At 39.2% G+C, this 12,347-nt stretch overlaps 1 protein-coding gene across 2 annotated transcripts in view; it reads right to left on the bottom strand.

Annotated features, from left to right (window-relative positions):
* Positions 1-12,347, bottom strand: part of LOC133617099 (uncharacterized) — a 40,079-nt gene that overhangs the window by 15,018 nt on the left and 12,714 nt on the right. For both annotated transcript variants that reach the window (XM_061976818.2, XM_061976817.2), the window contains exon 2: positions 7,181-7,570. In XM_061976818.2, the coding sequence (XP_061832802.2) occupies positions 7,181-7,570 (390 nt within the window). The remainder of the gene's footprint in view (positions 1-7,180; positions 7,571-12,347) is intronic.

Below are 12,347 nucleotides of genomic sequence, written 5' to 3'. Positions count from 1 at the left end.
ATAATTTCCGATATTACATTTTTAAGCATTTATCGGCTGATATTATCGGACATCTCTAATTGTGATGCATTCTCATTTAAAAGTTAAAGTTAAAGTACCAATGATTGTGTCACACACACTAGGTGTGGCGAAATTATTCTCTGCATTTGACCCATCACCCTTGATCACCCCCTGGGAGGTGAGGGGAGCAGTGGGCAGCAGCGGTGGCTGCGCCCGGGAATCATTTTGGTGATTTAACCCCCAATTCCAACCCTTGATGCTGAGTGCCAAGCAGGGAGGTAATGGGTCCCATTTTTAAAGTCTTTGGTATGACTCGGCCGGGATTTGAACTCCCAACCTACCGATCTCAGGACGGACACTCTAACCACTAGGCCACTGAGATAGGGTATTTTAGGCAAAGTATACAACAATACTTTCTTAACTGTATAATTGTAACCAAGAATAAGTCTTCAAGTAACAATATTCAAATACTAACATTGTTGGGTAAGACAGAATTTGGTTTTATTCTGAATCCAGTGAAACAGATTGGTGGTTTTAGCTGATATAAAGACTTTAAGGTGTTTATATATGTTTATGTTTAAGTATTTGGCAGACGCTTTTATCCAAAGCGACATACATAAAAAATACATATAAAACAATCACTGGAAACATGATCATTTAAGGCAGTGGTCCCCAACCACCGGGCCGCGGCCGGACCGATTGGTACCGGGCCGCACTAGAAATGTAAAAAAAAAAAAAAAAAAAAAAAAAAAAAAAAAAAAAATTATATATATATATTTTTTTTAATTAAATCAACATAAGAAACACAATATATGGATTATATATCAATATAGATCAAAACAGTCTGCAGGGATACAGTCCGTAAGCACACGATTGTATTTCTTTATGAAAAAAATAAAATAAAAATAAAAATAAAAATACCCCCCCCCCTCCCCCACCGGTCCATGGGACAAATTTTCAAGCGTAGACCGGTCCACAGCTACAAAAAGGTTGGGGACCACTGATTTAAGGGAAGAATGTAATACAAAATATCAATACAAAGTGTCAAGACAGAATAAATTCTCTGCTGCTGCAGCAACAGAGATACAGTCTATAAGATACAGTATATAGATATCTAATGTATTCATACATTGTTTATGTAGCGTGTATATATAACCTAATCATATTGTTTCTTCAATTTAAAAATAGCTGACCGTTCCCCCCCCCCCTTCTCTGGGATTATATTCCCAGTTTTGATCTGGGACGTCTGGTCATTTATAGCATATAAGAATATTCTATTACTGTTAAGCAAACTGTGAATAATAAAACATGTGTCCTTTATCATAGCTACAGGTATCACAACAAAGCGCGTGAACATCAGTGGTATTCAGTGAGGTAAGATTAATTAAATGTGCTGACAGTTCATGGCTCCTGCCAAATGAATTGCACTGAGTGGAGCGGATCACCACTCCAAGATGGCGGCCCCGTGTCTCGTCAGCGCCAGTAGGCAGTAGCGCTCCATGCTGTGTACCCTTATAAGATGTCTATGGTCGTCAGGTAGCTCAATATCGGTTGTAATATCGGTTCTCACTTCTCTGTGAAGCGCTTTGAGTGTCTAGAAAAGCGCTATATAAATCTAATCCATTATTATTATTATTATTATTACAACGTAAATCGTTGGCCAACCAAAAAGTAACCACAGAACACTATAACCAACATTCACCAGGAGATGGCACCACAACAACTTACATCACTCTATTACAATTACCATGCTACTCAACGATACATACCGATGATACTTAGTTTGGCATGAGAATTGAGCAGATGGAAACGTTTGCAATAGTCACTAAACTTGCTTAAACTAGAACAGGAGCCGTGCCAAAATGTGAATGCCTGCCAAAAATGGATTTCCTGTCGCGGGAGCGCGCAGCGCTCGCTAAACCTGAATTTCTTGGCTTGGTCTGTCCACAGCGGATTATTAGGTGTGAGACAAACACTTTATCTTGTTGTAAATTGACCAATTTGAAAAAGAAATATAAGATATATTTTTTCTCTCAGCACGTGTACATCACACGAAGACATTCAGTGACAGTTTTCCAGTGTTTATCAGGGATTTTTCTTTAGGTATTTAGAATTTTGGTACAGCAAAAACCTTTTAAACAAAGTGTTTGCTCGTGCAATTTCTGAAATTTGTAGGTATATTCTTGCTATCATTCACATTTTCAGAATGTATAATATTGGTTTTTTTTTTTAGAGAGATGCTTTGACATTTTGTTATTATTATTAATATTATCTGGAATAAATTTTTGGCAGCAGCAAAGTGGCCATTTGGGTAGTTTTTAGCTCTAAAAAGGGTATTTCAACGAATAAACAGTACAGTAGGTACTTGATTTTGATATATGTAATTCCCATAAGGGTATTCTAGTAGAATATGCAGACATGAGATGTGTCAGTATCAAAATATTACTTGAAACCAATTTTTGGCAGCAGCAAAGTGGTCGTTTGGATAGATTTTAGCTCTAAAAAGGGTATTTCAACAAGTAAACAGTACAGTAGATACATGATTTTGATATATGTAATGCTCATAAGGGTATTCTGTTAAAATACGCGTGTGTAAATATCAAAATATTATGTTGAATCACTTTTTGTCAGGCAATATTACATTTAATGACAATTTTACATAAATGAATACATCCAAACACTTTATATACATATTTATTATGTGCAGGAAGAAATAACAGTTACAATTGTGTGTATCTTCCAAACAACAATGAGGTTTTATCACATCAACATTGGACTAACAACAGTCCTTTAAATGTCATTAATACCACAGAAAAGGCAAACTGTCATTTTCCGGACACGATAAAGTCTTAAATAATGTCACACACGCAGCATTACTATAACCACAAAGATCAAGTGTTTGTCTCACACCGGGTAATCCGCTGTGGACAGAAAAAGCCAAGCAATGCAGACTTAACGACAGGAAATAAATTTTTGGCAGGCATTCACATTTTGGCACGATTGGCACTGTATGAAAAAGAAAAAAATTTAAAATGAAATTTTCCTTTGCAACCTCATTATACTATTGGCTAAGTTTTATATTCATAAATGTAAGTTTCTCCCAAACTGTTTTGTGTGCCTTTAAAAAAGAATTAGAACTCTACGTTAAAACACTCTCTAGCTGTGAAAATGATGATGCTGTGTTCCAAATTTAAATTATTTACTGAACTTGTGTGAACCTATGGCTTTGCACTTTGTTATTTATATATATATATATTGCATTCTATTTTAGTTACTTTATGAGTTTACAACCCCCTCGTGCTGATTTGTACTGTTTTTGTACTATTTTTGTACTTATTTTGATTATTATTATTTCTCTATTGTTTATAAATGTTGCAGTTTATAAGTAAAGGTTTATAAAATAAATAACAAATTATTTATTTAAAAATTTAAATTCACATTTTGGCACAACACCGGAAAGGAACTGCTTGTTGTGCACTTGCTAACTTGGGCATTACTGTAAACTAGGCGATGCTGCCCCCCGCTGTCTAAAGGAGGAAGTGCACCTCACTGTTGAATTCCAAAGTGAATTTAAACACGGGTCTTACATATAATCTTAATACATTCAACAAACAAAGACAGAACAATTGTATTGTTGCTTGCTGCAAAAAATAAAGTGGTTTATCAAAGGTAAGACCGAGTTTATTTGCTTCTGCTTCTCTGGAATGACAGATTAAACGTGTCGTGGTTTGCTTTGTTACTACTTGCCTTATCACGTGATTGTGCGCCGATTCGCTAGATCAGTGTTTTTCAACCACTGTGCCGCGGCACACTAGTGTGTCGTGAGATACAGTCTGGTGTGCCGTGGGAGATGATCTAATTTCACCTATTTGGGTTAAAAATATTTTTTGCAAAGCAGTAATTATAGTCTGCAAATGATGTGTTGTTGTTGTTGAGTGTCGGTGTTGTCTAGAGCTCGGCAGAGTAACCGTGTAATATTCTTCCATATCAGTAGGTGGCAGCCGGTAGCTAATTGCTTTGTAGATGTCAGAAACAGAGGGAGGCAGTGTGCAGGTATAATGCTTAAACCAAAAATAAACAAAAGGTGAGTGTCCCTAAGAAAATGCATTGAAGCTTAGGGAAGGCTATGCAGAACGAAACTAAAACTTGAACTGGCTACTAAGTAAACAAAAACAGAATGCTGGACGACAGCAAAGACTTACTGTGGAGCAAAGACATAATGTACATCCGAACATGACATGACGATCAACAATGTCCCCACAAAGAATAATAAAAACAACTGAAATATTCTTGATTGCTAAAACAAAGTAGATGCGGGAAATATCGCTCAAAGGAAGACATGAAACTGCTACAGGAAACTACCAAAAAAAGAGAAAAAGCCACCAAATGAGGAGCGCAAGACGAGAACTAAAACACTACACACAGGAAAACAGCAACAAAGTCCAAATACGTCAGGGTGTGATGTGACAGGTGGTGACAGTACACCTACTTTGAGACAAGAGTTATAGTGATGCATGCTTGGTTATGCTTTAAAGCAGGGGTCCCCAAACTTTTTGACTCGGGGGCCGCATTGAGTTAACACAATTTGGCCAGGAGCCGGGCTGTATGTATATGTATATATATATATATATATATATATATATATATATATATATATATATATATATATATATATATATAAATAAATAAATGTATACATAAATATATACATATATATAAGTATATATGTACATATTTATATACATATACATATACATAATGTATATACATATATACACATATGTATATACATATATACATATATATATATATATACACACACATATATATATATATATATATATATATATATATATATATATATATATATATATATACCCATTTTGAGACCATATGATTTGCTTGGGCGGCTAGGAGACACCGAGAGTAACAAACGGTAGAAAATGGATTAAGAAGAACAGATTAAAAAAATAACAATAAAAAACTTTAAAAAAAATAAAATAAATATATAAATATATATTTTTTTTTTTAACTTTGGACTTCCCCCGGGCCGGATTTTGGACGCTGGTGGGCCGGATCCGGCCCGCGGGCCGTAGTTTGGGGACGCCTGCTTTAAAGTCATATCCAACAATCGCGACAACGACTTTTTACTGTCAATGATTTCTGCTGGTGGTGTGCCTCCGCATTTTTTCAACGGGAAAAATGTGCCTTGGCTCAAAAAAGGTTGAAAAACACTGCGCTAGATCTCGTAAAAATCGCGCTTTTTCGCTGCATGACAGAGCAACAACAGAACGGCGGTGGTGGTTGCCAGTCGGCAGTTTACCAACATTCCTATTTAATTATTTTTTTCCTATTTTGTCGCAACGTGTGGGAGCAGATTCCTTCAGACCGTCGCTGCGCTAAGCTCAGCAGCGAGCAAGCTGATACACCAAGCACACTTTTGATGTGAGGGAAACCTCCATCCATGTTGTCCTCCACCAACCAGACTGTCTGAACATGTTAGTCAACATTGTTTATTTGCTTTAGAGTCCATCTAAAATAATGTAGCTGCTGTTCTTAGTGGCACACTAACCTGGAACTCATGAGGGAATCTGTTACCATACACACAACAGATCATCACTGATCATTTGGTTTTGTATTGTGTAGTTATATTTATATGGTCATTATTATTCTGTGACTGTACATTGTTTGCTTGTTGATGCTTTTATTTGTTTCTGTATTGTGTAGTTATAATGATATGCTTTTACTTGTAATTGTATTGAGTTTGTGGACCCCAGAAAGACTAGTTGGTTGTTGTGGCAACCAGCTACTGGGGATCCTTAATAAAAAATCAAAATCAAATCACTATCTAAGTGACGTATAAATGACAGAAATAAACAATTATTAACAGCCTGGGATAAGCTTAGGTCCAGGTTTGTCTGGGGTGGCAAGAGACTGAGGTGAGATAATCAACAAACACAAACATGACTCATATACTACATACTATGGAAGACCTGGTCAAGAAAAGATGGTTGAAGTGGATAATGTAGTTTAAAAAAAAAAAGGTATTCTTGGTAAATAACCACATTTTAAATGATAAGAAACCTTGTGTAAAGAAAACATATATTGATCCCACAATCATGTTTTGGTACGTTTATCTATGATTGTTAGTACTGGGTTGTTTATTCGTATTTATTTATTTTTAAATTATTTATTCAATTATAAACAAAATGTAATTATACTACTTTTTTTTTTTTTAGTTTAAATACCTATATATTTTTTTCCAAACAAGTCTATGTATTTTATGAAAATCCCAATGAATTTTAAGTTAAAAAAAGAAATAAACTATTAGTACTATAACTACTTCTACTACTGCTACTTTTCAGGCAAGACATTCCACTTCTACAATTTGACAATCTTAGAGCACACACTGTCCAGTTTGTGCTCTAAGATTGTCAAATTGTCACATTTATTCTCCGTTTGTGCTGTCAAACTTTGCTTTTCAGAATAACTTTCATCTATGCTTCTTCATTTATCCTGTGTGTTTTCTCATGTGAAATTTCAGGTGGGCCCTCTGAGAAAATCCACAAAATGAACATTTAAAAGATTTTTCTTGTGTGTGTTCTCATGTGTGAAGTCAAATTGGATTTCTGAGAAAACGTTTTACAGCAAACTGCGCAAATGAAAGGTTTTTCTCCGGTGTGTGTTCTAATGTGTTGTTTCAGGCTGCCCCTCTGAGAAAATGCATCGCTGCAAAATGAACATTTGAAAGGTTTTTCTCCTGTGTGTGTTCTCATGTGCAAAGTCAAAGTGGCCTTCAGAGAAAATCTATTGCAGCAAACTGAGCATCTGAACGGTTTTTCTTGCGTGTGTGTTCTCATGTGTGAAGTCAAATTGGATTTCTGAGAAAACTTTTTACAGCAAACTGAGCAAAAATAAGGTTTTTCTCCTGTGTGCGTTCTCATGTGTAGTTTCAGGTTGTGTCTCAGAGAAAATGTATTGCCACAAACTGAACATTTAAAAGGTTTTTCGCCTGTGTGTGTTCTCATGTGCAAAGTCAAAGTTGCCTTCTGAGAAAATCTATTGCAGCAAACAGAGCATTTGAAAGGTTTTTCTTGCGTGTGTGTTCTCATGTGTTGAGCATAATTACTTTTTTTACAAAACATTTCAGCACTAAACGAGCAGGTAAAATCTTTTTTACCTGTCTTCTTTTCAGAGCATTCAGGGTGTTGGTTGTCAGTGTGAGTCCTCATATCACCCGCACAGTCTGTATGGCTGCTCAAAGGTTCTTGGGTGTGGTACTCGTTGTCATCCTCAGCAGAGTGTGATGTTGTGTCGTCACTATCTGATAGAGGGGCAAAGCGGTTATCAACTTGTGGTTTGTCTTCATGGTCTTCAGTCTTCACAGAAAAACCAGTCAGAGGCAGATTGGTGAGATCAGCCTCCTGCAGCCCTAGAAGACACTCTTCTCCTGACTGACTGATACAGTATTTAAGGTGGGGGGGCTGTGGATCCTCCTGCTTCAAAGTGGAGCTTTCGTCCTGTGGTGTAAAGGGACATTCTTCTTGACGACCAATCAGCTGCCGGACGTCTACAGAACACAAATACAGATATGTCAGACTTGGTAGACTGTGCTCTCTTTGTTCAATGCAGTTTCAATTGTTACGTATTGTAAAAGGTAACACAGGCTATATTTTATTCTGCCCTCCCTGAATGTTGCCATTTAGTTTGCCAAATATGTAAACAATCCTCTGAGTTGGACTTGGAAAAAAAAAACTCGGTGTTATTAGACTTAGACTTCCTTTTATTGTCATTCAAATTTGAACTTTACAGTACAGATAAGAACGAAATATTGTTGCATTCGCTCGTTGTAGTGCAGGATAAAAGAGCAATAAGGTGCATATATAAATAAATAGATTGCTGTACAGATAAATATATTGCACTTTTGCATATGCATCCAGGTTCATGGATGTATGTTATATTGTCTTTATATTCCAGCGAGTTAATCCGTTTTTGGGGGGGGGTTTGAGGGGATTATTATGATGCGTTCAAGAGTCTTAAGGCCTGAGGGAAGAAGCTGTTACAGAACCTGGAGGTTCTGCTACGGAGGCTGCGGAACCTCTTTCTAGAGTCCAGCAGTGAAAACAGTCCTTGGTGGGGGTGGGAGGAGTCTCTGCAGATTTTCTGAGCACTGGTCAGGCAGCGGCTTTTTGCGATTTCCTGGATAGGAGGAGGAGGAGTCCTGATGATTTTTTCCGCCGTCCTCACCACTCTCTGCAGAGACTTCCAGTCAGAAGCATTGCAGGCTCTAGTCCAGACAGAGATGCAGTTGGTCAGCAGGCTCTCTATAATGCCTCTGTAGAATGTGGTGAGAATGGGCTGAGAGAGCTGTGCTCTTTTCATCCGACGCGAAAAGTGCATGCGCTGCTGAGCTCTTTTTACAAGAGCTCCGTTGTATAGGGACCAGGTCATATTGCCTTTTATCTGCATCCCCAGGAACTTGGTGCTGCTTACTATCTCCACTGCTGTGCCGTTGATGTAGAGTGGAGTGTGACTGGACTGGTGCCTCCTGAAGTCGACGATGATCTCCTTGGTCTTGTCGACGTTCAGGACCAGGTTGTTGGTTCTGCACCAGTCAACCAGATGTTTCACCTCCTCCCTGTAGTCCATGTTGTTGTTGTCATGGATGAGGCCCACTACTGTCGTGACGTCCGCATAGTAGTGGACCTGGCGCAGCAGTCATGGGTCATCAGTGTGAACAGCAGCGGACTCAGGACGCAGCCGTGGGGGGAGCCGGTGCTCAGGGAGATGGCACTGGAGGTGTTGTCGCCCACTCTCACAGACTCGGGTCTGTCTATGAGGAAGTCAAGCAGCTAGTTGCATAGGGGGGTACTGAATCCAAGGGGGGCCAGTTTGCTCACCAAGTGCTGCGGGATGATGGTGTTGAACGCCGAGTTGAAGTCCAGAAACATCCGCACGTGTGTGTCCTTTCCTTCCAGATGTTCTAAGCTCAAGTGGAGTACAGAGGAGATGGCGTCCTCTGTGGAGCGGTTAGGGCGATAAGCAAACTGGTATGGGTCGAATGTGGGGGGAAGTCTGGAGACAATGTATTCCTTTACCAGCCTCTGGAAGCACTTCATTATGATGGGGGTGAGTGCAACGGGGCGGTAATCATTGAGGGAGGAGATTGTGTGTTTTTTAGGCACTGGAATTATTGTGGCCGTCTTAAAGCATGATGGTACCACAGCTTGGGTCAGCGAGGTGTTGAAGATGTCTGTGAGAACCCCAGCCAGCTGGTCTGCACATCCTTTAAGCACCCTGCCCGGAATGTCATAAGGTCCCGCTGCTTTCCGGGGGTTCACTCTCCTCAGTGTTTTCCGGACATCCGCTGTGTCCAGGTTGAGCGGCTGCTTATCAGGGCGAGGGATGGATTTCCTCGCCGGAGTGGTGTTAAGTGCCTCAAACCTCGCAAAGTGGTTGTTGAGGTCGTTCAGAAAGCTGATGCTGTTGTCACAGGGACGGGGGGCAGTTTTATAGTCTGTGATGACATGTCTGCCCTGCCACATTCGTCTAGTGTTCGTGGGGTACTCGAAAAAGTCCTGCACTTTCTGACTATGTTGATATTCTTCACAATGAAGTCACTGTAAAACTAACCACACTAAAGAAAGTACATTCTATGTGCACATGAAGTGCACATACGCGTAGGAATCACGTTAGATTAATAATATAATTTGGAATAAACTGAAAAAAGCAATACAACTATGCAGAATGAAGGTTGAGCTATAATGCCGCGAGCTTAATGCTAACATACAATGGACTAGCTCGTAGACAAGCTAACTCAAATTAGCATGGCCAATCGCAGGCACTTGTACTGTATATAAACAATCCTTCTAGACTACTGCAACGCACTTCTTGTCGGGATCCCCAGCAAGAACATCCAGAAGCTGCAATACATACAGAATAGTGCTGCTAGGAAATATGACCATATCACACCAATTCTCAAATCCCTTCACCGGCTTCCTGTTCCACTCAGGATTGAATATAAAAGTCTCCCTACTAACCCACCAGTGCCTCCATGGAAATGACCCCCTCTATCTCAAAGAACTGCTCACCCCCAAATCCTCTACACGACACCTCCACTCCGGACAGGCTAACCTCCTCCAACCTCCAAGGACAACGCTATGAACAATGGGAGACCGGGCTTTCTGCTTTGTCGCTCCCAGTCTGTGGAACACTCTCCCTGACCACCCGAGGGCACCACAGACTGTGGATGCTTTTAAAAAAAGGCTTAAAAATCCTTCTTTTTTTTTTTTTTTTAAAACAAAGCCTTTTTTTTTTTTAGATATATGCATACCGTATTTTTCGGACTATAAGTCACAGTTTTTGTCATAGTTTGGCCGGGGGTGCGACTTATACTCAGGAGCGACTTATGTGTGAAATTATTAACACATTACCATAAGATATCAAATAATATTATTTAGCTCATTCACGTAAGAGACTAGACGTATAAGATTTCATGGGATTTAGCGATTAGGAGTGACAGATTGTTTGATAAACGTATAGCAAGTTCTATATGTTATAGTTATTTGAATGACTCTTACCATAATATGTTACGTTAACATACCAGTTGGTTATTTATGCCTCATATAACGTACACTTATTCAGCCTGTTGTTCACTATTCTTTATTTATTTTAAATTGCCTTTCAAATGTCTATTCTTGGTGTTGGGTTTTATCAAATAAATTTCCCCCAAAAATGCGACTTATACTCCAGTGCGACTTATATATGTTTTTTTTCTTCTTTATTATGCATTTTCGGTCGGTGCGACTTATACTCTGGAGCGACTTATACTCCGAAAAATACGGTACTAGTTCTAGCTATTAGGTTGTTGTAGTTTTTATTTTTATTATCTTTTTATTTCAATTTTTTTTAATACACTGTAGCACTTTGAGGTTGTTTACTCAATGTAAAGTGCTTTTTACAAATAAAATCTATTATTATCATTATTCTGTTGAACATGCTAATGTGATTGCGCCTTTACTTGTTATATTGTACGCTTTTATTTTGGAGCGCTGCGCATCAGGAAGTGACGTTTCACTGTGGCGCCAATATATGTGTGTGTATGATAACGACATGGCGGACATGGCGCTGTTCGTTGTTGCAGTCTGCCATTAATAAATGTTCCTATCATACGTCTTGACTTGATGCTATTACGCAAGTCGAGGTTCTAACACCTTCACACTAACATTCATACATGTGGACAAATTGCAGTCTGCAATGGAGGTAACATGAATATTTTTGGAACATGGGAAGAAACCGGAGTGCCCGAAGAAAACCACGCGCGGGGACAAAAGCCCACTCTGTCTTGTTTCGTACTGTGGAAAATAAGTTGACGACGTGCTGCTAACTGTAGTTTTATTCACGACTCTTGGGAATAACCTATCACATCTCTGGCAACGATAAAGAGGAAGCCTCATGTCACGTGGGCCAATCACATGTGTGTATACTTCAGGGACCGATCGGAGATCGTAGTACCTAAGAATATTACACACGCCCATACTAGCCAACCCTCCCGAATTTTTCGGGAGACTCCCCAATTGCAGTGCCTCTCCCGAAAATCTCTCGGGACAACCATTCTCCCGAAAATCTCCCGATTTCCAGCCAGACAACTGTATTGGGATAGTGCCTTAAAGGCACTGCCTTTAGCGTCGTCTCTCACCTGAAAAGGAGACTATTATATATGTCTCCGTTATCCATAGGTTTATCTATAACCCATAAAGTAGGCAGGCACGGAGCTATTTCTCAGCGTGTGTTTATTCCAGCCGGCACGTTAAAGGGGAACATTATCACAATTTCAGAATGGTTAAAACCATTCAAAATCAGTTCCCAGTGGCTTATTATATTTTTCAAAGTTTTTTTCAAAATGTTACCCATCACGCAATATCCCTAAAAAAAGCTTCAAAGTGTCTGATTTTAACCTTCGTTATAAACACCCGTCCATTTTCCTGTGACGTCACACAGTGATGCCAACACAAACAAACATGGCGGAAAGAACAGCAAGCTATAGCGACATTAGCTCGGATTCAGACTCGGATTTCAGCGGCTTAAGCGATTCAACAGATTACGCATGTATTGAAACGGATAATTGTAGTGTGGAGGCAGGTAGCGAAAACTAAATTGAAGAAGAAACTGAAGCTATTGAGCCATATCGGTTTGAACCATATGCAAGCGAAACAGACAAAAACAACACGACAGCCAGCGACACGGGAGAAAGCAAGGACGAATTCGGCGATCGCCTTCTAACCAACGATTGGTATGTGTTTGTTTGGCATTAAAGGAAACTAACAACTATGAACTAGGTTTACAGC

Source organism: Nerophis lumbriciformis, linkage group LG16 (assembly GCF_033978685.3).
Source record: "Nerophis lumbriciformis linkage group LG16, RoL_Nlum_v2.1, whole genome shotgun sequence".
In the NCBI taxonomy this organism is placed as follows: domain Eukaryota; kingdom Metazoa; phylum Chordata; class Actinopteri; order Syngnathiformes; family Syngnathidae; genus Nerophis; species Nerophis lumbriciformis.
This window is presented reverse-complemented; position numbering and strand designations above follow the sequence as displayed.